The sequence below is a fragment of the Sebastes umbrosus genome, chromosome 2, assembly GCF_015220745.1.
Source record: "Sebastes umbrosus isolate fSebUmb1 chromosome 2, fSebUmb1.pri, whole genome shotgun sequence".
NCBI lineage: Eukaryota > Metazoa > Chordata > Actinopteri > Perciformes > Sebastidae > Sebastes > Sebastes umbrosus.
This window is the reverse complement of record NC_051270.1, coordinates 10,089,357-10,116,764: the sequence shown is the minus strand read 5'-3', so window position 1 is coordinate 10,116,764 and position 27,408 is coordinate 10,089,357. Positions and strand designations below refer to the sequence as shown.

Sequence of the window (27,408 nt, the reverse complement as noted above, 5' to 3'; positions counted from 1 at the left end):
TTAAAGGGTAACATCTGACATTTTCAAAACATTGATATTATTCTGGAGGCTATATAACATGATGGAAAAAATGCTGCAACTTGCACATGTACGCATATATTGCGAGGGCACGCCCGGAAACCACAAGATGGCAGCGTCATCACGGTAAACAGTAACTGCCTGATATAAATGGAGTATAGAATTTCAACAACATTTTCAATATAAATAAACATGCTGGTACTTTCTGAATCTATTTTATGTTAACAATAAACACTTATAAGACAGGGAAACTGGGTCATACCTTTTTGACTTCTTTTGTCTTCCAGTAGTTATAGTTTATGCAAGTGCTGGCCATTGGAACGGAGCAATCCACTGGAATGGAGAGATCCATGATGCGTACATGAGCAAGTTGCTGTGTTTTTTTTCCATCATGTTATATAGCCTCCAGAATAATATCAATGTTTTAAAAAATGGCTGTTGTTCCCCTTTAAGAGTCAAATAGTTTTATGGTAATATTGTGAAAGAGAAATGTATAGCTACACACTACTACGCTAAAACTCAGAGGAGCAGCTTGTCATAATGACAATAGCGCTGGTCCACCTTTAAAGGTCAGCCCACCTTAAGTGAGCCTGAACCGAAGTTGTGGATAACTTCGGGGCTAACCCCCCTTCAGTAAAAGGACTGTGGCAAGCAAGACAAGCTTTTGTCTTGAGGAGTTGTAGCATTTATTCACTGGCAGCCTAAACTGTACACACACTGCACTGCTACGTTTACAGCTACACTCAATGGCCACTTTATTAGGCACACCTGTTCAATTAACACAAACAGCTAATCAACCAATCACATGGCAGCAACTCAATGCATTACGTCATCTAGACGTGGTGAAGACGACTTGCTGAAGTTCAAACCGAGCATCAGAATGGGGAAGAAAGGGGATTTAAGTGACTTTGAACGTGGCATGGTTGTTGGTGTCAGACGGGCTGGTCTGAGTATTAAACTGCTGATCTACTGGGATTTTCACGCACAACCATCTCTAGGGTTTACAGAGAATGGTCCGAACAAGAGAATATATCCAGTGAGCGGCAGTTGTGTGGACGGAAATGCCTTGTTGATGTCAGAGGTCAGAGGAGAATGGGCAGAGTGGTTGGAGATGATAGAAAGGCAACAGTAACTCAAATAACCACTCGTTACAACCAAGGTATGCAGAATACCATCTCTGAACGCACAACACGTCCAACCTTGAAGCAGATGAAGACCACCCGGTACTAGCAAGGTGTACCTAATAAAGTGGATACCACCCGGTACTAGCAAGGTGTACCTAATAAAGTGGCCGGTGAGTGTATAACGTTACTGCTGAATTCATACTCGCTGTCACTCCGTCACACACACACACACACACACACACACACTCCCTCGCTCTCTCTGTCTGTCTCTCTTGCTAACTACACACTGAGTTATTTCTTAAAGGAGTTTGCTATTTGTTTAACACATTTTAGTTTAAAAAACATCTTTAAATAACATAATTCCCCGTTGCTTATGCCCTGCGGGAAGTCAACTTAGACCCGGCAGGAAACCCTGCTAAGTAATCACACACAGAAGAATCCATCACAGAGCTGGCAGTAACAACGGCTTGTTCTGAGTCATAGTCCCTTTCAATTCTATTCAATTCAATTTAATTCAATTTGATAAGCTTTATTGGCATGACATTTGACATGGGTCACGAAAAAACCCAACTTTCTTTGTTGTGACTATAAAACTTAATTGATAGAAACAGCACTGGAAAATTGGAAACTGTGTTGCTATTGTTGCTCCTCTCTCCTCCCTCATATAAAACCCAACAGCTGGATGAAAGAAGTTCTTCTCTGGGATTCTTCAAAGGCCATCCTGGGAAATGTTGGAAACCACAACGTGAAGTAGAAGTAGGTGAGGCAGACTGAAGGAACCTGCTGCACCAAAAAAATTCCAACATCACAGACAGATGTCACATAACATTTTAAAAGCGTAAGAGAGAGGGCTTCTTTTCTTTTAAAGTGAAATTTAAACCATTTTCTTGACAGCAAACATTTTTTGAAAGCTTGTCAAAAATCGATACAGTGCTTTGCTCTGTGATATCTTTTGATACAAGGACTCATTGACCAGTTGCTGAGAATGAATGAGCTGTAAGCAGCTCACTGCTACTGACCCATGATTTCATATCATGGTTTTTACTCTCTTTTTTTATGATGGCATTTTAGAGTTACAGTACCTCTTGCTGCCAATCGGGGCTGTCGGTAAGTGAACCCGCTCGCTGTTGCTTTACAACTTCCATTCAATCCTGTAAAGGTACTCAGTGGCCAACAAACGCTGGCTGTGGTTGTACTGGATAGTACTGTGCTGAATAATAACATGCTCCTAGTTAAATAAAGGCTGAAAAAGAGTTAGGAAGTGGGTTGCAGTGATATGTAACAGAGATTTCTGTCTTGTCTCAGTTATTACTGTATTTCAGGACATGTAATTTCATTTTTGCCTGTAAATGTCTATTAGTACTGGTCACTGTTGAGACTATGCAGCCAGTTGTACAGAAAGAGGGAATACGTGATACAGATCCTTGACTACAGATACTTAATTGTGCGGTGATCTGTTGGTAATGCCTCAGGGCTCCAGTAGGGGAATCGCACTCCTCCTCCTCACTCTACAGACGAGTGAAGGCGAGAGCTGTTTGTTGTTTCCTCATCCTTCTCCCTTACTATTCCCCCCTGTTTAAGGTAATTACAGTCCACAAAGCACGATAAACTTGTAAACAGTTGCTCATACATTATACTCATTATTAGAGAAAGGTGCACATTTTGCGATCGTATATTGTTTGGGTTTCTGGCTAACTCTGTCGGGATATAAGCTGGCCGCTGTGCCGTCTCCGTCTCTAAACCTCCATTCTGTTCCTCCTGCTCTCTGTGATCACTGATACTATGTCTTAATGCAGCCAAATTCACGATATAGTTATTCTCATTTCCGTATTTTTTTGTCTCTGTTATCTGACAGCAAAATGAGTGTGAAATTTGATCACAGCTCATAAATACTATGTTGACCAGCCGGCATTACCAAGCTGCTGCGGCTGCAGATAACATCATTATTGCATGATCATCAGACAAAATAAACAACTCTATTGACGTTTTGAAATGAGTGATCATAGAGGAGGTTTGTCACATACAAGTACGGCCAAAAAGCATCTGTTGCCACATCTAAATGAGCTGCAAACGTGTATTTATGCCGGTAAAACACAGAAAAATGACGGCACACAACTCTAAAGTATATTATAAGAGCAGACGCTCCGCTTCTGAAACGTTTCCGGTGGACTTTAAAACTGCGTAGCTGGAACGGGACGCAGCCAGATGCACTGTACATTCGCTGTTAGTCTGTGAAATATCTCTGTCTAATGTTGTACAGAAATCCATGGTTCCCAGACAGTGTATTCTACTGTTCCTCCTGCACCACCATGAGGTTGACATTTGTGGCTTCAAGTGAAATATTTCAACAACTATTGGATGGATTGCCATGTAATTTGGTACAGACGTCCATGTCCCCCTCAGGATGAATTGTAATAACTTTAGTCATCCCCTGACTTTTTTCATTTAGCACCATCATCAGGTTAAATTTTCAACTTGTCCAATACTTTGGTTCAAATACCTGCAAAACTAGTGACATTCCCATCAGCATCAGCTGCACTATGTGATCAACATGGTACAGTAAAAATGATACCTGCATGTTATCACTGTCATTGTGATCATGTTAGCATGCCGACTTGAGCCTTTAGCTCAAAGCACTGCGGTGCCTACAGCGGTGCCCGGAGCCAGTAGCATGGCTTCAGACGCTAGTGTACGTTCACACTACGAGCGACAAAAGCAACAAAACGGCTAGCGTGGTCAGCTGCATTGTCGGCGAGTCACCGTTGAAGTGTTGCTCAAGCGCTCGTTGACGTAGTTATGTCATTAAACAGCACTAGGAACTGGCTAACAGCATTCTTTAAGATGGAACGGGACAGGGTGAAACAAACACATATGATTGGTTGACGCGTCACTGTGTCATTGGAGCGCTGAACAAGTTGAGACCAACTCAACTTTATTTGTAGTGCATCCCGGCCGTCAGTTTGTAGCTTAATGTCACCGGCTTCCATTGAAAATAACTTTTGCTGTGTTGCTCGTTGTGTGAACACAACTGAAACGTGCAGTAGGTAGAATGTTTTTGGCCAAATTTGTATATCCTTTCAGCATATTGTAATTCAAGTGTTCTGAGAGAAACCTAGACTTCTGCACCTCCTCATGGCTCTGTTTTCAGGTTTTAAAAATCTAGCCCGTGACGGAAGACTTTGACCAATCACAGGTCATTTCAGAGAGAGAGCGTTCCTATTGAGCGTTCCTATTGGCTGTTATTGGTATTTCCTCAACTTGATCTCAACATGGCTGCCGGGTCACAAACCTTCTCATTTTACAGCTAAAAAGTACACTACAAGAGGATTCTGAAAACTTTTGCGGCGAGAAATAGGCATTACAGTAACAGAATATTGATTCATATTTGATCAGCGTTAGCTAGTTTGATCGTTTGGCTGGAGTTTGCGAGTGATTGACTCGTGGCTCTCATAGACGGAAGCTGGACGGCAGACTCCAGATCAACTTTGACTGGTTGTTTCGCTCCGGTCTGTGAAATCTTGCAGATACCTTTAGGAGAACCGGAGGACACCGGTAGATTACCTGTCTCATGCTCTACTGGCAGGATATAGTAACCGTTTTTTTTATAAAAATAACTTTTTTTAAAATTATATTTGCTCCATTTCTACCCACTGCAGCTTTAAGTCTTGTTTTCTATGCTTTCAAAAACATAATGAATGAAAAAAGGCACAAATATACAATGAACAATGAGCCAAAGTAAAGCCTCGCACTACAGACTCTCATCCTGGAGCTCATTAGTTCATTAGCTGACTTTTCAAATTCCAGAAACCACATTGGACCTGAGACAATCAAAGTAAGAACACAGCTGCAAGAAAAGGAAAAAAAAGAGCATACATTGAAAATGCTAAAGACAATTTATTGGTAGACACTCATCAGCCAGAAATAATAACCTCCTGAAGAATGTCTTCCTGAAATACACCATTTGATTGGCAGTGTAAAATAAGGCAAAGGGCTTAAGATCATATTTTATACACTTTTGCACCAACAATAAACAGTTATACATTCACTTGTTACTGTAATTACGCTTTTGATAAATCTGTCCATACACCCACATACCAAGAAAACTTTATTTAGCGGGGCGGGGCAGGGACGGAGTATTTGCAAGAGTAATACTCATCATAATGCAGTAGCTGTTTTGGCCAGATCTCGGCTATACCTACATAGAATCCGACCGCAACCTAAACAAAGATTAGATTTTGGAATTGCAAAAGCCAACACAGTATACTGACAAAAGTTCATACAATTACCATCACCGTGAAAGGGTACTACCACCAAAATTGTTCTTGAAAAGATTATAGTGTGTATAGATTAAAATACAAATTTCCCCTTACTCATAGGCAAATACGTCTCTTTATAAAGTATTTTGTTACATAAAACACATTTCCAGTGAGCTGCAAAGTGTATAGCTGAATAGTGACTGCTACTTTATAGGAGACTAGCCATAGGTTGTTCCCCGCATCATAATAGATAAATCTCATCTTTGCATCGTGCCCTCATAAAAAATATACTGCTACCCACTTTGGTTGTAGCTTATTATCTTAATTCATTTATTTTTATTTTGTATTTCTGTGTAAATTTACCCCCCACATGTATTAATTTGCTTCTATTATTTTGGTGTCCTAGTCATCATCATATGTAGTCACTTCTTCATCGCACTCACTGCACATTAATCTCAACTTTCATTAGGAAAGAAACCTTGGCTGAGGTCAATATAACCTTGGAGATGAACAGCACATGATTATCTGATGAATGGTTCTGTTCATTTTATACCTTCATATTATATCTTAAACATGTTTTCAAAGGTTTGAATTCAAAAGGTTTGAGTGCTCAGGATCTAAGAATTGCCAATCTCTGTGCAGTGTACACGAGTGCACATTTTCATGGGATCTGACTTGCTTCAAGTGGTACTTAAGAAAAAAAAAGTTTTCTGATTTCAGTGCCAGTTGGGTGGTGTGTTGGGAATATAGCAGTCTAGTAATGTTACACACAGAAAACTGTACCTTCAATTTGTGTCTTTTAGCAGTATGTGTTTACAAAAGATGCAGGAAAACCGATTGTAAACAGCTCTTTCAGTACCACACGCACACGCACACGCACACGCACACGCACAGTGGAGTTGCTATGGGTAAAAATGTCATTAGCCAGGATGGGTAACTAGGTTGGAATGCAGCTCATCTGTACAGGGTCTATTATCATATTGAGAGACCAAACAGATCAGGTATAAGTAATTAAAGAGCTAATTTCCAAAAACGTATATATCCATTTTCATAAAATTAAAAAAACAAACATCTTTCGCCACCTCCAAAGCACCGAGTGGTATCAATTCATCAACCAAACTAAATAATCTTCTGGCACCGCAAATGTTTGCAGTCATTTAGTCTCTTTGAGAGTTAGACTTGTGGTTTTTCAGCTGGTGGATATTTTGTTTTGGAAAGAAACTCTTCTTCTGTTATACACAACAACTCTACACTGTTATTACTGAAAGAACAACAAATGACATCAAAAAATGAAATTAACATACCTTCACCATAAGCACTGAATATATATATTTTAGAAATACATAGAAAAATATATAGTCATCTGAATGCCCATTATACAATTGTACACAGTAGTGTCAGAAAAAAAGCCTATATGGGTGGTGTGGAATAGATGTGATACATAAAGAGGGCATGGTGTGAGATAAGTGATAGCTGTTCAGGCGGTGTTTAATGTGATAGATGGAGAAATTTGGGCACCCTCTTTTCTTTTTCTCATCCTCTCAAAATGTCCAAATCATCCATTTTAGACTTTAATGAAACCAAGTCTAAACATCTGTTTTTTGGGGATTTTTTTGCCTGATTTTTACCCATTTGCTCACCAATGCTGTCTACAGACTCCGGAAACCGAATGATTAGAAAGTCTGTAACACTAATAGGCATTAGGAGATATTGGCAGCAACACTTTGTACCCTGCAAGTACCTGGATATCCTGCATTTAACAAGAGCCACCCAAGTAAAATACCTCTAAGTGACGGCGGACCTACAGCACATGTATGTGTTATAGACTCGAGCACAAACCTAACCGACAAAGTTAGAAGTACAAAAATGCTACAATAGGTGCGCACAGCCTCCGAGTGGTTGACACATTTCAAAGATACTATTTATAGTGTTTCATTTTGTTGCGGTTTATGTTCAGTAAAACCACGTACATGATGTATTAGTATGCACTGATACATAGAGGTATACTGATGCCTAACCTGCTGAAAGTCAAATAGTAAATGCAAATATTTCTAATGAATTGATATTCAAATGCAGGGAGTCAAAATGAACAAATTGCAATACATGGCAGTGATCATTACTTAATCTTTGTCTGGGGTGTCAACCAAGGACTAAAGCAACTACAGTATATCCATAATTTACTATGATAATATGCATTTACATCCATAATACGCTTTACATTGTGGTATCATTATTCTAAAGGTAGGTGATAGGGGCTGACCTACATAACATACACACAACACTGTTGTGTATAATGTATACTTTAAGAATGTGATTAGAACCTATATTAAATTTAGAGATGCACCAATACTGATATTGGATATCGGTCCGATACTGACACAAATAGCTGGTGTTAATAAGCCGATCTGGTAGTGCATACTATTATTTTAATAAATAACAATTTTGTACATTTATATCTATGTATTTATTTGTTGCATTTTGTTTTACAAAGTTAGGAAAGCGATGTTTAAGTCAAGCCTAATGTTGCCTACACATAAAAGAATGATCCCAGTCACTTCCACATAGTGAAGCATACAGATTATTAATTAAACACTGGTATCGGATCAGTACTCAGTATCTGCCGATACCCAAAACCCAGGTATCCAAATGGTATCGGGACTGAAAAAGTCAGATCGGTGCATTCCTAATTAAATTGCACTTATGTGGCGCCTATGTTGAATCAAACCATTAAACGCATTTACAAATCCTATTTGACTCACAGTAAAGGCATAGTTTAAAGCCTGTTGAACAATAATAAACTGTTTTTTTAAGAGGCATAACATTTATGATTTTAATGTTCTACCTCACCATGTGCTAGTAGTGAATAGATAACTTCCATTTCAGGACAATTTAGAGTATTTGATATCACATGAAGCTTTTTCATCTCGTAGTTGTCTGAAAAATGAAGATAATCTGGTAGAAATGTATGCATAAAAAGCAGCTTTTGCGGAATTCAGAGGACGTTCAGTCCCTCCGATGTCTGTGCTGAGATGCAAAAATCCGTGTGAGCGCGTGAGTTAAGATCATGGTAGTGATGCAGACGTGGAATGTGACTGTGATTCAAGATTTGATAGGAGTCAGTCAATATAAATCTTTAAAAGGCTTGGTGTAGTTAAACATCAAATAGTCCGTGTAGTAGAAGTCATAGATTCGCTGTCTCTCCGACGTGCTGACCTGTGAAAAGTATTGTTGTGTGATGTTCAAAGAGGTTCTCTTGTCGGCTGGGTTCCTGTCTTTAAAACTGGGCAGGTTGATGTAGGGTGGCGCCCCGGTCATCCGCAGGAGAAAGTTGGACTCTTCCTCCATGTTCTCAAATTTGCCGATGAAGTCATAGTCTAGGAGACAAGGGTGGCAGAGATTGTTCGCCTGTTCCCAGTGGATGTCCATTCCCACGGGCCGGTGGACATCCAGCAGGTACTGGACAAACTCCTTGAACGTGACCCCATCGCCTGTTTTCAGGGCTTCTGCAGACGGGTTCGCCCTGTACTTGGAGATAATGGGTTTCCCAAACAGGTTGTGGTAGTACTTGTTAGGATTTTCAAACTTGTCCCTGAAAGCCGACACCATTCTCTCCATGGGCTCTCGGACAAACATGATTTTGGTGTAGGTCTCCATACGCAGCATCATTCCCTTTTGGTCAAAGCTGATAAGATCCCTGAGGTAATGGCCATCGTGGACCGCGTCGTGCATAAGGCTCTTAGCATTGGTTTCCTTGCCCGACAGCATTATCAGGGTCCTCTTCCAGTTGGAACAGCCCGCCTTGGGCACCTGGCAGTACAACAGCTTGTACTTGTCCTCCACGAAGAGGTTTCTCATGTGATGACGCGTGATGGTCTTGGAGATGTTGCTTTTGTACTTGGCGCACATCTCCTTCATCAGTTGCCGGCGCGCTACCTGGATGTCAGTGAGCTTTTTCCACTTATCAGGGTTGAAAGAGCCAGAAGCAGGAGGGGAGGAAACTGGTGATGAGGAGGAGGAGGAAGAAGAAGAAGAGGAGGAGGTGGAAGAAGAAGAAGAAGAGGACGTGGAATCACTATTGGTTTTGTGGTGGACTGGGGGACTTGTCTTCAGCAGTTTGCGTTGTCTTTTGGTGACACGAAGGGAGGCCATGTCCTGCTCCCGAGACCCTGGGGTGGGCGCCGGTCTACTCTGTTCCAGAGACCCAGGAATAGGAGGAAGAAGTCTGCTCTCGTGAAAGTTCGGGAACTGCATCGGAGGGATCGGGCTGGCCAAGATGCCTTCTGTTGCTTGGTGGTCCTGATCATTGTCAGATTTGCTTCTCTCTCTGTCCTGCGTAGAAAGAGTCTATAAAACAATGACAACACAGGTTGTAGTAGACGGCAGCAGATATGTGTTCACACCAAACAACATTTTAAAAAAATTGGATATATGTGCAAGAACATGCAATTAATACTTTTTACTTAATGAGGTGGTAGATCTGAGCTGCATTACCAGGAACAGACACATGCTGTCTTCAGTGCTCACATAGGCCACTTGATGGTGCTGTTTCACTACACCTCGAACAAAGGTCTAAATCTATTAGACGCAAATGTCACACACTACCCAATGCCATCCATGACCTATCAATAAACTGAGCTGTAATATCAAATAAATGTCTTATAAACACCTAATGGGGAATGTAAATTAGAGTCATCTACTGCCTGATTACCATTAGATGATGCCCAGGGCCATTATGTATTCTGACATTTTATTTCAATTAAATGCTGTAATGGCATCATAAAGCCAATGGACTGGATGTATAATTTTAATTTTACAACAGACAAGGTGATGAGACCATCATGAATCTTGGCTCATCCCCCTCCTGACTTAAATGGCCATATTCTTTCATCTGCAGGGACATCTGGAGGGGGGGGAATAGGAGGGAGCGGTTCCTCCCTGTCTGTTTAATGTGCAAGGCGAGCGCGGGGCAGCAACCTACACACCAGACATCACGTTCTTCGGGGTTTGCGCTGATGTAAGTCTCTCATTGGTGCTGACGCTCACAGCAGAGATGAGAGCAAGCAGGGGTCATCTGGGAGCAGATACAATACTACGAGCACTGCATGTCTGACATAGAAACCTAGTTTTTGAATTGTCTTGGAGTCAAATGTGATGTTGCTCTCTCTTCTCATCCCCTCTCTCTAAACCTTGTAGCTATCCACGGCTTTATAATGCTGTAGGGGCAATTTAGGACACATTTTACCTATAGAGATGCACCGATTACGATTTTTTAAAAGTCTGACCTGCTGATCCCATTTTTCTTTCTAAGAACTGTAACTGACAGCAAGGCTCCACAGTCCCGAAAAAATGATTTAAACCGCCCCGAAGTCATTGTAAACCGTCAAAAATTCTAACTGTCATTCTTCTACTTTGCTATAGTCATATTTAATATGCAAAACTATTTGCATAAAAGCACACAATTCAAAAGATTAGGAAATAAATGATTGTATTTTTATTCAAATACTTGCTTTGATTAAAAAAAATCTTGGCATTAGTAGTTTTAATTATGTATGATAAGCTGCTTAGAGCTAACGCTAAGAAGTTAAACAGGTCATAATTCCCTCTCTAATATCTATTTTATATTGCTTTGAGAACATCTTCAATTAACTGTATTTATTCAAGTTTCTTGCCAAAAACGTAATTTTACAAGATTACATTTGAACTCATCATGATAACGTTATAATGTACCTTTGCTCAACTTTGACTCATTTTACGGAATAGAGCTTGAACGCATCATAATGCAAGTCAATACAACCCCTGCTAACGTTAGCTGTTGGCTCCATTATAAGCAGGACTGTGCTAGGGAGAGACTCCTGCTGTCGGCAGATGAGCCGGTCACCGCGTTTATTATGCATGGGAATGATTGACAATATAATCAGTGTCTGATTAAGTTAGTTCCAAATGTTTTTAAGGTTGTTGCTCCGTGGCTTATATTGCAGTTAATTTCAAGCTTTGTGTCTCCTTCACTCACTCTGAAGAACTTCTGCACCGACGACATGTTGTGTGTGTGAGTGGCTGTGACGTTACTGTCTGTGCCGCTGTGAGCCCACATAAACTAAGTTGAGGCGGTGAGACTGGTAACAAATTGGAAATATGACACACACACTGACACTTCGTTTGGTCACTGCCCTGCACCTTTAGGAGACTAGTGGCAGATCGTGAGTCTATTAAGTCCAATGGGAGAAGTGAACGTGAGCAGAGATTATGACCGATCTCAACAACCAGAAAGAAGGAGGAAGTGAGTTTGGTGACGTAGGCGCGGGGGACTGCTATGGTTGGTCAAATTTGCGGAAAAGTTGGGGTGATTGGACAAAATTACAAATTGCTTTGTTACGATCGCAACATCGCAACTTCCTGGAGGGACTGTTTTTTACTCACGATGAAGAACTTCCACACAGACAACCTGTTGTGTGTGTGGCTGTGAGGTTTCTGTCTGTGTCTGTCTATTATTATCCGGCACATGTGTGTAAAAAAAACGGAAATATAGACTGACTGGTCAATCACCGGTCATGGCCGATCAGCTGAAAGCCGACCGGTTCTGATCGATGTCCGATCGATCGGTGCATCTCTAATTTTACCCCCTGCTGTTGTTGTTTAATTTAGATTTGTTCGGGCATATGAGAACAATTCCTTTCAAACTTGTACTTTTGCAAAAATATAACTGTTTAAAAATACGGGAACTGGCCTCAAAATGCAAAGTTGTACATGTACAAAAGGATGGGTAATCATAGTTAGTTGTTAGTAGCTACTGATGCTTGAAAAGCATAAATGATCTTCTTATGAATCTCTGTGATTTTTCTTTATAAATGCTGGATCGCCATTCATCCATAATTGATGTAAGCTAACCAAAAAGATAAATACAAGAAATGAAGCTTCTACTTTGGAAGATGAAAAAAAAGAAGAAGGAAAAAAACCTCTAGGTGTGATCACACCTTGAGGAACCTAGGCCTGGTTCGACTGGGACCGTTTACTGAGTAAAGTCTGACTGGCTGAACGCGCAGTGTGAGGTCAGCCTCTCTACACAGATACTATCAGACACGCTGAGAGGAACAAGGCTGACAATCACTTTTTTTTTGCAATAGATAACAGTCGGGAGCAACCTGCCGATCTGTGTTTTGGGAGAAACGGAGTAAACACGTACCTCTCTGGACTGCCGCGGAGTGCTTCCGAGCTTCACGCCTGGGGAGAGAGAAGAGAAAAGAGACAATCAGCACTAAAGTAAACAACATGTATTTTTTTTTGTCCTTGTAGAAGAGAGTCAGGCGCCGCCGATGCATCAGAGGCTCCGATAATTGAACGTTTCCTATCACTTAGCAGACTACTTTTGATCCCCGGGAAAACCACCACTGCTCTACCGGTCCACAGAGGGAAGACAGGTAGCTGTATCTGTGTAATGAGCTGCCACAAGCATGAAAAGTTGGTAAATGAGTTGTGCTCCCAGTAGCAAGCACTGGGGATGAAACGGGGGAAGGAAAAAAGCACAAGAAAGAGAGGGGGAAACGAGACGCAAGAAAAGAAGGACAGAAAGAGGAAGAGAAAGATGCAGTTTGCTGAATTTCTAGAGGACAGCAGGAGAGTGATGGAGACATACAGATTGGTTTTGTGGCAGCCTTGGGGACAGGTGGTATGTGTATTGGCAGATGTGCGGCAGCCGGACAGACGACGTGTTTAGTGGTCTGTCTCCAGCTGGACATCTCCTTTCCTCAGGTCCCCCCATCCTGCTGATATATAATCAGGCTGACAGCTCTGAGTGGGGCTGCATGGCTGCTGATGGGGGGAGCGAAGACACCTCTGCTTGAGTGGTCTGTCACTTCCAATTTCAGGGTGGAAGTGATAGGAACCTGCACGAGGGTTGGTGGAGTGGGGGGGCTGTGGATGCAGGCCACAACCTCTCCTAAGTGATGAGATCTGCAGAGCCCCATCTCACACTTAGACACGCCTCAGTTGGGAGGGAATAAAACGCGTTGCCCAGATGCAATGTTGTTTTAGATTAGTATGCGCCGGCGAGCTCTGTGTTGCCGTCTGGCTCTGTGTGTTGAATCTTTTCTTGTCTTCATTCTTCTGAACGAGACACTGGAGGAAGAGGCAGAGGAGGAGGAAGAATGAAGGGGAGTGGGCTAAGGGGTTGGCGGTGGTGGCGTGTGACATTTTCTAATCTTGTTTGGGTGCTGGCTTTGCTATTCGATCTCCTAACCCCTAATGATAGCTCATGTAGGATGGGCATCTTTTGATATCAGTTTACATTGGCGTACGTGAAACGCATGAATATTTATCACAACACACACACGGATGCCATCGCCAGGGAGACGCATCCACAGCGGTCGTTTCAGCGTCGGCTGTTTCTAAACTGACGGAGTGGCACGAGCCCCTTGTAGCCCTGACAATCATGTCGTGAAACACGCTTAGATATTGATCTTGAAAAGCCCATCAAGGTGGTAATTGAAATCTCCAAAGGTTTAATTGGTTCCTTCTAAGAGGTGCTTTGTCTGGCCGCAGTTACAAGTTTGTCACAGCTGTTGGTGTCAATACTGTCACACTTTCCCCTTCCATGTAGCACCTTCAAGCAGAGTAACATTTGAAAGCCTTTATTGTGCCACTCTGCTGAATTCAAGACAAAAGTGTTTGTTGCAATTAGGGCTGTCAATCGATTAAAATATTTAATCACGATTAATCGCATGATTGTCCGTAGTTAATGGTGATTGATCGCAAATTAATCACACATTTTTTATCTGTTTAAAATGTACCTTAATAGGAGATTTGTCAAGATTTTAATACTCTTTTCAACATGGGAGTGGACAAATATGCTTGATTTATGCAAATGTGTGTGTATATTTATTACTGGAGATCAATTAACACAAAACAATGACAAATATTGTCCAGAAACCCTCACAGGTACTGCATTTAGCATAGAAAATATGCTCAAATCATAACATGGCAAACTGCAGCCCAACAGGCAACAACAGCTGTAAGTGTGTCAGTGTGTTGACTTGACTATGACTTGCCCAAAACTGCATGTGATTATCATAAAGTGGGTATGTCTGTAAAGGGGAGACTCGTGGGTACCAATAGAACCCATTTTCATTCACATATCTTGAGGTCAGAGGTCAAGGGACCCCTTTGAAAAAATGGTCATGACAGTTTTTTCTCGCCAAAATGTGGCGCAAGTTTGGAGAGTTATTTAGCCTCCTTGCTGACAAGCTAGTATGACATGGTTGATACCAACGGATTCCTTAGGTGTTCTAGTTTCATATAATGCCAGTATCTTCTCTAGCTTTAAAACTGAGCCTGCTACAATCTAAAAAGTTGCTTAAATGAGTTAAAGAAATTAGTGGCGTTAAAACAAATTTGCATTAACGCATTATTAATGAGTCAGCTTTGACAACCCTATTTGCAATACATGTATTTAGTTGAATATTTGACATTTATTTACATCATTGTCCTGCAAAGGGAAAGGCGTTGAGAAACAGGAAAAAAATTTAATGCCATAAGGTATATAAGACTCCAGCTAAAGGTAACTGAGCATTCAGGACACTCCTGTCCTGTTCAGCACTCTGTGACAGCGGCATCTCGTTAGAGTTGTTTTGAAAGTGAATCTGACATGACTTTATTTTTTGATTTCATAAAACTAGGCTTACAAATAGAGAATGAATTGTGGCTCTGAAAATGCATTTACTCTCTCAAGTAGGGAGCCCAAATTACATTTCATGAGAGGAACAATTTTTCCATGATAGGGTACAACTGAAACAAGTAATATAACAATGTAAACTGAATTTCAGGGGGATTTGTAAACATCATTTGTCTCCGTAGTATCTATTTGGTTGAGGGTAATAGTTGCTGTTTGATTGCAATTTCACACTCAGTCAATTCCACTCAGTATAACTATGCTATTGATTTTTACTGCTGCGCGCTGAAACAGTGATAAATTGTTAAGACTGTTTCTGTTTCATCCTGCGAGATGCAGAAAATTCATCCTGGTACTTCCACATATAGATGTAGTACCTACAGTAGACCCCGTGTTTTTTCCAAAACTAATTTGGTACATCTAATAATGCTTATAATGCATGGTATAATTTGGTAGTTGGTTGAGATGCATTAGAGGTTTATACTGTATACAGCTGTGTGGTTACTGTATAATGTAGCAATCACAAAAAAAGCATTCTCTGCAGCTCTAATGGAAAGTTTCGGGTTAAATGCACCAAATGTGGGAATTCGGTAATGGGAAGAAAACAGTCAACCAATAAAGCTGAAGCTGTTTTTTCCCCAGACATTAAATGTCAAACTCTGCTCTGCTCTGCTTTGGAATCTTCTTTTGAACGCTCTAAAGGGTTCAGGTAAACTCATACAAAAATAAAATCCACCCGCTCAAAGCATAGATCAAAAGAGGGCCTCTGATACGTTCTGCTTTGATTCTCCGGTATTTCACTGTAATTTTTTGCTGATGACGGAAGCCGACTTTAAAAGCAGAATCAGCTCTCGAGCCTCGTCCCCCGTTGCCCTCTAAAGTAACCTTGAGCATCCACCTCTCCCTCTCAGACACAAAGCCTCTGAATATTCATGCAGACGACCCAGAATTACCGCCAGGATCCATATAAGCAAGGGCCACATCATTAGCGGATCCATTATCATCCTTCCCTCTCAAAGACCCCTTCTACAACTCTCTAACAGAGACACACATCAAACATCCTTCTCCCTGCCACCGCCGCCGAGGAGGAGCAAAGGACAAAAACAATGTGAAATAATGAGCTTATTAAGTGAAGGATTGTGGCCCCCATGTTCTGGGAGAACTTGTTAAATGGCTGGTTTTAACTGGAGAAGGGCCGGGAGGGTGCTGGAAGCCAGACGAGGCGTGTCCTCCTCCAGCCCACTAGGCAGTCGTGCCGCACCGCCATAAACCGTTCATTAGTCATTCAGCACACTGAGCCACTGTGACCCCAACCAGCTGCACTCCCCTCGCTACCCAACAAACCACCCACACCTGCACTCTGCACACATGCTCCTCCTCCACTTGACTCTGTGTGGGAATAGAGGGCTCTGGCATGCTGGGGAGGTTTATCAGAGGAAAAACGCTTGAGAACAGAGGTATTAGGTTTTAAGCTCTGGTCCATTGATGTTTTAACTTGTTGTGGTGAGAGATAAAACAATGTTTCAGTTGGTGCTGAAATCCTCACGGACTGGGCCAGAGAGAGACAGAGAGCAGGTGCTGGGGAGGAGGAGGAGGTGATGGGGGAGGAATCAGTGATTCAGGACAGAAGACGTGCTTGCAGAGGCTCTCCAAAGACCGGGCCGTCTAAAATTTGTGTGTATTATCATCTGAGGGCTGTCTTGTGTTGTGAAGGGAGGCTTGGAAGATTTAAGGCTTTCTTTCAGGTGGTCACAACTCAAAAGCACAGATTTGGCTAAGAATGAATCAATAACACATCAGTAATCCAACCAATTACTGTGTGCTGTAAATGACACTACCAACTAGGACGCCAAGAAGCAGATTCTTCCCACTGTTTCAGTACCAACCAGCCTCAATCAATCAGTAGGATTTAATATTAGCAGGGATTTATGCCAACAGACATTGTTCTCTAATTTGATTAATTAAAGTTTTACATACTAAGTCTGAACTGCTGAATATGAAACACTCCGTCCAATCAGAGTCCTTGGAGTCAATTACACTGGGTCATGCAGGGCCAGCTCCAGGACCTTTTGGTGAAAGCCCCCAGGAAGAGCGCCGGTCATCGATCCCGACTTTCGTAGTGGCCAAACGGCGGTACTGCAACTTCCGTGTCAGTCACGTGATGCATTGGTCCCAAAAATACTTTTTCCCATAGACTTACATTGGGAAAGAGACGTCTGTAACTCAGCGAATATTTTTTTTTGAGGTGAATCAACTACCCAGTACGAACACTCTAATAGCCCTTATTTAAAAAATTAAGTTTTTAAAGTTGTAAAACGCACTAATAGCTGAATCCAGAGTTATTTCCCTTCCTCCGTTCATGTGAGTGAGACCCAGACCGAGGCTGGAGCCGCGACGACGGCGTGACGTCAGGACCCCGTGACCAAGTCATGTGACCGAGCGGACGCTACTCCGCCAATCATCTCGGACGCTACTCCGCCAAGATCCGGGTACTTTTCCAGACGGAAGTCGAGCCATTTAGGCTTTATGCGCAAATGAGCAAGTCTCATAGGAATGACCGGGGCCCCGCCTAGTCGGTTTCACTACAATTTACACTTTCATTAAAAAATAAGTGCGACTGGGCAGATGAAAAAGTGTAGGAAAGAGAGTTACAGGGGTGAAAAGTGCATTTCTTTCTTTCTTTCTTTTATTTGTTCATTCGTTACCTCAATGCAGAAAATGAGGAAGGGCACCCACAGGCATTTTTCTAAAAATGCCTGTGGGTCTATTTTTTTGGAGGGTAAATGAGGTACATAATGATACAAAGGTCCCCTGACAGACTCGAACGTTAGGGTTCATGGTCAGTAACTTAACCCCTAAGCTACAGGGATGCCCCACAATTTTGAGATACTTGTACTTTACTTAAAGAGGAACTATTATACGTATTTTCAGGTGCATACATGGGTTTTTGGTTTCTACCTGAACATGTTTACATGCTTTAATGTTCAAAAAAAGTTTAATTTTCTCATATCGGCTGTGCGGCAGCACCTCTTTTCACCCGCTGTCTGAAATGCTCTGTTTCAGCTCCGCCACCTCTCTCCCGAAAAGCCCAGTCAGCTCTGATTGGTCAGCTGGCCCAATCTGTTGTGATTGGTCAGCCGAACCAAACACTTCGGACTCCGCTCCGCTCTAACTAGCTTTGTTTAAGGGCGTGTCAAACCAGCCGCTAGGCAGGTATTATGCAAATGTGTTGCTTGGTGACATCACCACGTTACGGAAGAAAAGGCAGGAATTTAAGCAAGGCATTTGAGGCAGTTCAGGAGCAGTGTTTCTGTGGAGGAGAGGAACTCCCTTTGGTGTGGACTTTAGGTTTTGTAACTTTGCAGACCTTTTACACGCACAAGAAAAACTATATAACACACTAAAGGAACGGGAAAAAGCACAACAGCATAATAAGTCCTCTTTAAATACTACTGGACTACTCAGTGATGGAGCACAGTGCCGTGAGCAAGCAACTGGCATCAGAAGACATGCCATCTACAAAGGTTATAAAGCGTCATAGCTGAAATGTCTTCTTCTCAGGCCAGATGACAAAGCGGTGTCATTATTGCTGTCATGGTGATACCTTCTGTATTCAATTGACATTTTCTGTTTCTGGCTCAGTGTCCTATTTGCACCGTATTAGTCACTATTTGTAATTAGTTTCAAGCACAGGGTAATTAATTGCAGACTTTATGGTTGGGGTTGTGGAGTAGTGTTTTTTTTCACTGCAGTTCCTTCAGCTCATCACTAGAGGTTGATAAAGGTCATAGAAGCTCCTTTTAAAGCTACATTATAGTTAATGAAGCCACACATGAAATGTGATATGGTACCATGACTTTATAGTACAATTATGATGTGAAGTGAAAGAGGGTGTGAGTTGCTGAGAATAACTATATGAGGACCTTTTGTTTAGTGTACATCTGCGCTGTATTCACATTGTAGCTTTGAATAAAAATGGTAATTTTTATGCTAAAGGACAATGTCATTTTATAAACTGTGGCTTTCTAACGGCATGTATTAACCCGCCTCTCGTGCTCCCATCCTAAACCCCATCATGACATTCTCCCGACCTCCCCAGCGCAATTTCTTTTTACTGCACCTCGGAGGGTGCACATGAGGATAGAGTTATTAGTAAAATCCATAAATTGCAGGATGTTCACAATGCCACGTATAGGCTCCCCTTCCACCTCTGACCCCACATGAGGTCAAGTGTTGGGAAGACTCATAAGTCGCCAGGGATGTGCTCTCTCATTAGTTGAATTTCAAATGAAAAAGAGCAGACTTTTTTCCAATCCCCCGGCCGCATTAAATCAACGCGCCTTCCGTGCACCATAAATAACACATGGTTCGGCTGATAATTGTCTGTGGCAGAGCGCAGGCTGAGCATACAAAGACTGCATCAACATTCAGCGAGATTACAAACTGAGCTCGGTAGAAGACTATTCGTGACGCGAGGCTGTGGCGCCGCATTAACACCTTTACACTATTTTCGGAGCACTTTGCTTTCCTGCTCCGAGGCAGTGCAGCTGCTTGGCTCCTGCGTCGTCACTCTCATCATAACATTGCTCCTGTGTTTGTGAATGGGTTAAGGGTGTTACTGGATTAAACGGTTTTGTTAAGATATAATAAAAAGTGTTTGATTTATTTGAGAACTGTGACAACTCAAAACCACAGGGGGTATCTATTATATTGTTTTACAGAAAAGATCCGCTATATCTCAGAGTTATTAAATGATGAAACTGAAGCAAGGGGATGTTTTTTTCCCTTCAAATGGACATGCTGTATAGTGCTTTAGGAATAAAACCCTCCATACAACTGCGTTTAATGATAAAGAGAAACTGCCTCTGTGGGGCAATAACGTAAGAAGCTATAATAATCCACCTCGTGTTTTGATTTGCTCCAATCTGGGGCTTCTTTTTCTGTGCAATCTTCAAATTCTCTCCTCACGCTGGGAACGCCGGGCACCGAACACAGCAGGAGGGGAAATAATGAACTACACAGATAGGAAGCCGCTGAAAGGGGGGTATCAAACGTGCCACTGATTACCGTTATGACAATTCATTTTGACAAGAATATATTCTCACAGTCGATGCTACTCGGGCACTTTCAAGGTTAGGAGATGCAAAGACTTCCCAGGGCAGATTTCCATGGAAACAGAGAGTCGGAGAAGCTGTGTGTGTGGGGGTGTGGTGGGAGGCGGCTTGTTTTAATACCACGTAGAGGACGGGGGCCTGGCAGCCTGCATGAGGAGGGATGTGTAAACAAATGCTACCTGTCAGCTGCGAGCCCGGGGTTAAGTGAATTATCTCGGGCGAGACGAGGCGCAGGAGGCTTTAATTGGCACATATCTTATTCAGATGCCGCAGAGCTCTTGACCTAGGCGAGTACACACACTGCAGTACTCCCTCTGTGAACCACTCCCTTGCCAATGACAATGGGAAGCCTGATTGGATCCAAAAAGTCCACACAGCGAGTGGAGATTTTTTTTTTTTTGGTTAGAAGCCTGAAATTTGTGAGAGGTGTTCACACAGTCAGTTCTGCAGGCGGAGCCGCTGTACGCTGTCCTGGAACTTGAACAGGCACGGCTAGATAAACAGAGCTGCTGATGATGACAGGAGAGGAGTGATGTGCTCTCATGTATCTACAGCCTGAGTACTGAGTCACACACACTGTGAAGAGAGCTGCAGTTCTGACTAAGTTTATGGGTGGCTGTGTGAACAAAGTAGTGCAGTGAAATAGAAGGATGTGGACTGTGAAAAAGATTTTGGCAATGACATGAACTGTATCTTAGAGTGATACTTAGTAATCACAAATCCGGTCCTCCAAAAGAATATTTTGGCCAAGTGTTCTTTCATTGGACGTCAAAACTTTTAGCCATGTTTCAGAAATCTACTCAAGCTATAACAATATCATTATATTGTCCATTTAAATCCCAGTGAAAACGGCATGAATTTACCATCTAATAATTAATAACTCCATGCCAATAATGTCCAAATAGACTGCACTTAAGCTTAAGTTGAGTTTTTAAAAAAAGTCTTCATATGCTGTGTAACATACGCAAAAATTTAGGCCAGTGCCTTCCTCAGTGAAGCTCAGTGATCGTCATTATGTTACTCAACAGAGAAACACAATACTCTCCTGGATGATGTAACGTCCCTAGGTTTATGTTATGGCCACCTATTTTAATTATTTCAACTTATTTTCTGAGAAATCATGTTTTGTTCGTCATTTTGGCACAGCGGACGGGTCTAAATACTAGACTACTACTACTAAAACAAATTGATTGATGTAAGAATCGTAGTTCTTATCTTCTAAAGTTCTGAATCGATTCACAACTTCCAAAAATTGATTTTAAGTATTATTTTTTTTTACTACCACGGCTGTTCGCTTGTTATTCATTAAGTCACTGAGAATTGAGAAATACTAAAAACCTTTTAGTAAAAAGTGTTTATATGTGCAAGTTTAGCATGAATAAATGTCAGCTATATTATTATTACAGTAGTTCATGTAATTTTTTCAAATATTTCTACACACAGACATACGGACATTTGAGATCTTTGCCATTGTTGTTGGAGGTGCAAACACTGGAGGCGGAGGTGCAAATATGCATTGTAGCAGATGGCGGCATGGGTAGAGCATGACGTCAATGTGTGTGTAAAAGAATAAAAACTCCATCTTTACTCTGCTTTCATGCCGTAATTTGCCACACCGCCTTTATTAACGGACTGGAAGAGATCCTGAAATTAGCACCCTTTTGCACTGAATATAGAATTCATTTTTAATCGAATCATGACCCCAAGAATCAAACTCATGTGATACCGAAAGATTCACACCCCTAGAGAAAGCTGAGGGATCATAATGTTACAGAAACGCAGGACTCTCCCTGATGATGTAACGACCATTTAAATTTATGTTATGGCCACCAATTTAAATTGACATTATTATTATTTATAAAAATATGTTATCATAACTTATTTTTTGAGAATCGTGTCATTTTGGCATGGTGGATGGGTCTAAATACTACAGTATTTAAAAGCTACACATTTTGTTTTTTACTTAGTTTTCTCAATACCGTCTATTTCCACCCACCCTTAGCGGTGCACGTCACAGAATACTCAGTGATTGTATGTTTCTCACCGAAATGCACCCTGGGAGTCGTAGTCAACATCTATACATTTAAGTTTTTGTGTATGCAAGCGTGTACTTTCTACCATTTTATCAAAGAACCAGATATTTTTTAACACTGTTATTCATCTTTTGTACTGATAATTGAAACCAGGAGAATTTCATGCGGATCCAAGCTGTGGAGTGATCCAACTGAGAGTCATGTTACATTGTCTATCAGAAAAAAACAACTTTTACTTCTGGAACCAGGGGCGCCCGAAATAACTCCTGCCACTTTGTAACTCAAAGTGTCCGTCTGACTTAACTTGCGCATTCACTCCTGTAGAACCTAGTCAGTCACAGTAACCACGCCAGACTATGCTTCATTGATTTCAGCTCTGTTCTAAGTCAATAATTATAGGTTTAAGCGACAGACAAAGGCACAGTAAGTATTGACAACACACTCATCACCCACTGTCATCACCAACACCAGCACATGCAGGGCTGTGTCCTCCGTCTACTCTTCTATCCAAAGTGTTCAGATGACTGTAAGTATTTACGCCCATTCTTGGAGTCCTCATTAACTCTGTTGTCAGAAACCATTTTTCCACCCTCCATATCCTGGCATCACCTCAAACAGTGACCTCATTTACAACCAACACACCATCGACATCAACACGGGCTGTCAACAACAACTTTCAATCATCTATGAATAAAGAGCCGGTGCAGCCACACATCCTCCTCCTGCACTACCAAACTGTCATCCAGTCAATCATTTGCTTTTTCTCTAAATTTAGTATCACAAACAGAAACAAAAAATCACATAAAGGTGTCCCCCTGATTACGCTCCCCACTCCTATTTGCTTTAAACTGCCCTAACATGGAAAGCACACACAATTGTGACTGACTGACTGCTCCGCTCTACAGTACTCTCCTTCCCTCCCTCCTGCTGATACGGGACAATCATGTATAGGATGGCCTGCTTCAGCAAAAGCTTTATTCCCCTTATCCACACCACACGTTACATTCAAAATGAATAAATACGCCGCAGACGACATCTCCTAAATGTTTGAAAACTTGCTTATTCAGCTGGTTTGGTGAGGATGGTGGTGACTCCTTACACTGTTGGGACATGGACAGCTGCTGATGCTCAATTAAAGTCCTACATTTACATGAATAGAAACTAAAAAACAAATAATAAAATTAAATAATACCATATCTGTTTGAATTAGTGTTATCTCAAAAGAGATCATATGATTTTCTAACAGCAATAGCGAGTGAAAAGACACCAATGTGCATGGCTAGAAAGGGTAGGAAAACTACAAATTTAATTATCCAACATTTTGCCTTTGATTCGAGAACGACCTTATGGCTTTTATTGGCTTTTTATTTGACCGTTTCCTTCAAAAAAATAAAATAATTACAGTCATAGTGCTGTATTTTTTAATTCTTTTTTAAAAATTCTTTTCACAAAGCCATGTAAGGCTTTGTACACTGGCTTTGTGAGAGATAAATGAGTTGTTTGATGAGCTCTTTTTTTCCCCAATTTTTCATTTCTTCGAGATTAAAGTCAGTGCCAAATCCTTTGATTGTGACCTGTTGGTACACTGGCGGCGCGCGGAGGTGCTGTGATCAGATGCTGCTGTGTCTTCGTTAAGCCTCTGTGCTCCCCTGATCACCTCTATTTGCAGTGAGATTGGGAACTGGAATTGGCCCCGTCACTGTTTACCCTGGCCTCTCGTTTGAGTTAGCTTCACGTTCTCCTGCACACCCCTTGTTTTCCTGTCAGAGCGCTACTGATTACAGCAGAAACTGATGAGTCCAGACATGTGAGTAAAGCACAGGGACCTCGTCTGAATACCAAAGCATCAGCGTTCACCCTCTGCCTGCAGTTTACGTCAGTCCATCTCATGAACCAAATGCAATCAATCAATACTACTCATGAGCTTGTATTTCATGAAACCTGTTAGGCAGTAATTGAGGCTATTATTGTTTCTTGGACACAGTCATATAAGGACAACGTACATCACTATCTGAAAATGTAGAATTTTTGCAGCAAAAAAGATATTTAAAACTTTTATAGATATCAAACTGCTACTGAAAGGAGGAAGATAGAGTTCTGGTTGAGTAAAGGAAGACGATGAAAGAGAAATAAGTCAAGCCTTCAATAAAATATAGTAGTGATTTAAGGAGAAAGTCGATTCACACCAATTAAAGTTTCTGAGAATCTCTGCAGATTTAAAAAAATCACTGAACCATCCTGGCCAATATTAGTTCTTTGCTATCGGGGATTAAGCTCTATTTGAACTAGATTAGTTTCATTATGACCAGTCATATCATTTTAACTATATAGAGACGCACAGAATTGCGACCCAGTACAAGTTTTATCTGTCGACACTAGTTCAGAAAGTGAACTATGTAATTCTGGAGTTGTGATTGACATGTAATGTGTGATATAGAGCAGATTGACAGTTAAGAGAAACTGAAGAATCTCTGTGATATTAAGCTGCAGCGTCTCCCCTGTGGTTTAGCAATGAATTTTTAGTGTTTTATTTTAGTGGCTGTGCTTGTGTAGTGAGAGTGAAATCACAAGGTTCCTTAATCCTGTATGAACAATCCTCTGGGATTACACACATGGTGCTAATAAAAATGACATAGAACCCTCTAATCCAGCTCCGAGAAACAGATGATTGCGGTTGCGTGAAACACTGACGTGTAAATAGCTCAGATTGATGAGCTGTCAGAAGCAAACGTACATTATTCCTTTCCTCGCCTACTCTCCTCGCGTTCTTAGTCCCGCCGACAGGAGATGTGAGTGGAGGAGGCGAAGGAAGAGACGCGAGGAGAAAGGAGTCGAGGAGTCGAGGCAACGGGCATTTAACAAATGAGACATCCTTGCTTCGGATCCGTCATTTTAAAGCAACGTCAGTTAAATATGACTTGGGGAACAGCTGCATCAGCTGTCTGTTGTTTTGTTATACCGCTGTACTTTATGATCTCTGTCAGATGAGCACAACAGTGTTCATGAAAACTTATATATTTACTTTTAATTCAATTCACAACGATGCATATGACAGGGATGCAAAGATGTCATAAATTTTTATTTAATTTATTTTTATGTATAGTAGGGCTGTCAATCTATAAAATATATATATACTATATATATATATAGTATATATATACTGTATGTACTGTATATTTGTATATTAGCAAAAGCTATAACATATAGCAAATATGTTTGCTTTATGCAAATGTTTTATATATTTATTATTGGAAATCAATTAACAACACATTAATTACAAATATTGTCCAGAAACCCTCACAGTTACTGCGTTTACCATAAAATATGCTCAAATCATAACATGGCAAACCCAAGCCCAACAGGCAACAACAGCTGTCAGTGTGTCAGTGTGCTGACTTGACTATGACTTGCCCCAAGACAGACATGCTTTACAGACATGCCCCCAAGTGGGCATGTCTGTAAAGGGGAGACTCGTGGGCACAAATAGAACCCATTTTCATTCACATATCTTGAGGTCAGAGGTCAAGGGACCTCTTTTGAAAATGGTCATGACAGTTTTTCCTCACCAAAGTTTAGCGTAACTGCATAGTTGAGTGTTTTTTATTTAGCCTCCTTTGTGACAAGTTAATATGACATGGTACCAATAGATTCCTTAGGTTTTTCTTGTTTCATATGATGCCAGTATCTTCACTTTAGATTTAAAACTGAGCCCGCTAAAACCTGAAAACATATGACATATATTATATACACACAAACACACTTGTGTCCATCTAGTATTTTTTTCTCTCTCTTTTGGAATGACATTTGCAGACTAATCAAAGGCCATTTGACTACTATGACAACATGAAATACAGCAAATTAGTGCTGAATGCAAGAGGATGTTCTTATTTGACATTGGCGACTGTTTGCACTTATAAAATCATGTCACGATTATAGCAGTTGAATTGAGTGTAGCCGACATTCAATGATAAAAACATGAGTAATATTAACAAACGGTGCAGGGCAGAAAGTTTGATCAGATTACGCATAATTGATCCTCTTAAATAACTAATACAACTTGTGAGTCCTGCTCCCGCCATGGTTTGTATATTCCAGCTGTGTGTAGTGCCTCTTTTATATGTCACAGTTGCCATAACAAAGACCTCAGCAAAGGACACACTGGTATATCCTCGCTTATAACTCCTCCGCTAAGCCTCCTCGCTTCTCAAGATCCATTTTAGGAATTGCGACGTCCTTCAAGATGGAGCACTGAGATCGATTTCCAGGTCACAAGCCAGAGGAGCGAGGAGACACAAAATTGAGTAATAAGAAAAACCCTATGAGTTTGGAAGAACGGGACCTACCTTCACTCCTCCAAGCAGTCTTATCTGTCTGTCAGCGGACTTGACGTGCTGTGCATTCTTAACGTGCCTGCTAGCTCACCTCTGGCTCCAACTGCCCCACAAACAAGACCATTCCAGGCCTTCACAGCAACCCCTGATTAGCCTTGAGCACTTTCCTGTTTCCTCCTTACTCGCCTCTGGTCTCACCTCTGTTTTCCTCTACATTCCCTCCATTATCACTCTTCCCCTCCTCCAGATGCTGCTCTTTTATTCCATCCTCCACTAAGTGTCTTATCTCTTCTCTCCCCTCCACTCTGCTCTTCTCCAGCGCATCACCTCTGGCCTCCAGTTTCCAACCTATAATTTCCTCTCTCCTCCGTCGGTGCACTCTGCGTCGCTCCCCAGCTACATTCTTGATAACCAGCGCAACAATAAAAATAGCACCGAACAATAAACACAACAGCATGCCTACAAAATCTGTGCCATTACAACTCCTGTGACTGCGGCGGGTTTCTCCCGCTCTTCAGCTCTGCACGGTAATAACGCTGGAAATAATGACGGCAAAAGTTTCCTCCTCAGAGGAAGTTTTCCCGTCCCACAGTGCTCTGTGTGGTTTGGGCTCTGACAGGCAGTGAAGTGTGTGTGAACATCTGAACACAGCAGCACTTACTCAACCCCTTCTACAGCTCTGTGCTAATGAGAGGTGTGTGTGTGTGTGTTTGGGGGGGTGTTTGTGTGTTTGTGCGTGTGTCTGATTTCTGCAAAGGGCTGTCACGCTGACTGACACTCCCTTATGCCTGAAATAACTCTTACACATGTCAGGTGGCTGTTGCCCCAAGGTCCCAAGAGCTGAGATGTCATTTAAGCAGCACAGTTTGTT

The 27,408-nt window shown here is 41.6% G+C and overlaps 1 protein-coding gene across 2 annotated transcripts in view; it reads right to left on the bottom strand.

Annotated features, from left to right (window-relative positions):
• Window positions 1-5,016: 5,016 nt before the first annotated feature.
• LOC119504513 (carbohydrate sulfotransferase 8-like) overlaps window positions 5,017-27,408 on the bottom strand; it is a 192,983-nt gene continuing 170,591 nt past the window's right edge. For both annotated transcript variants that reach the window (XM_037796685.1, XM_037796694.1), the window contains 2 exons: window positions 12,579-12,616; window positions 5,017-9,742 (listed from right to left, as the gene is read on the bottom strand). In XM_037796685.1, coding sequence (XP_037652613.1) covers window positions 8,519-9,742; window positions 12,579-12,616 — 1,262 coding nt within the window. In that variant the 3' untranslated portion in view covers window positions 5,017-8,518. The remainder of the gene's footprint in view (window positions 9,743-12,578; window positions 12,617-27,408) is intronic.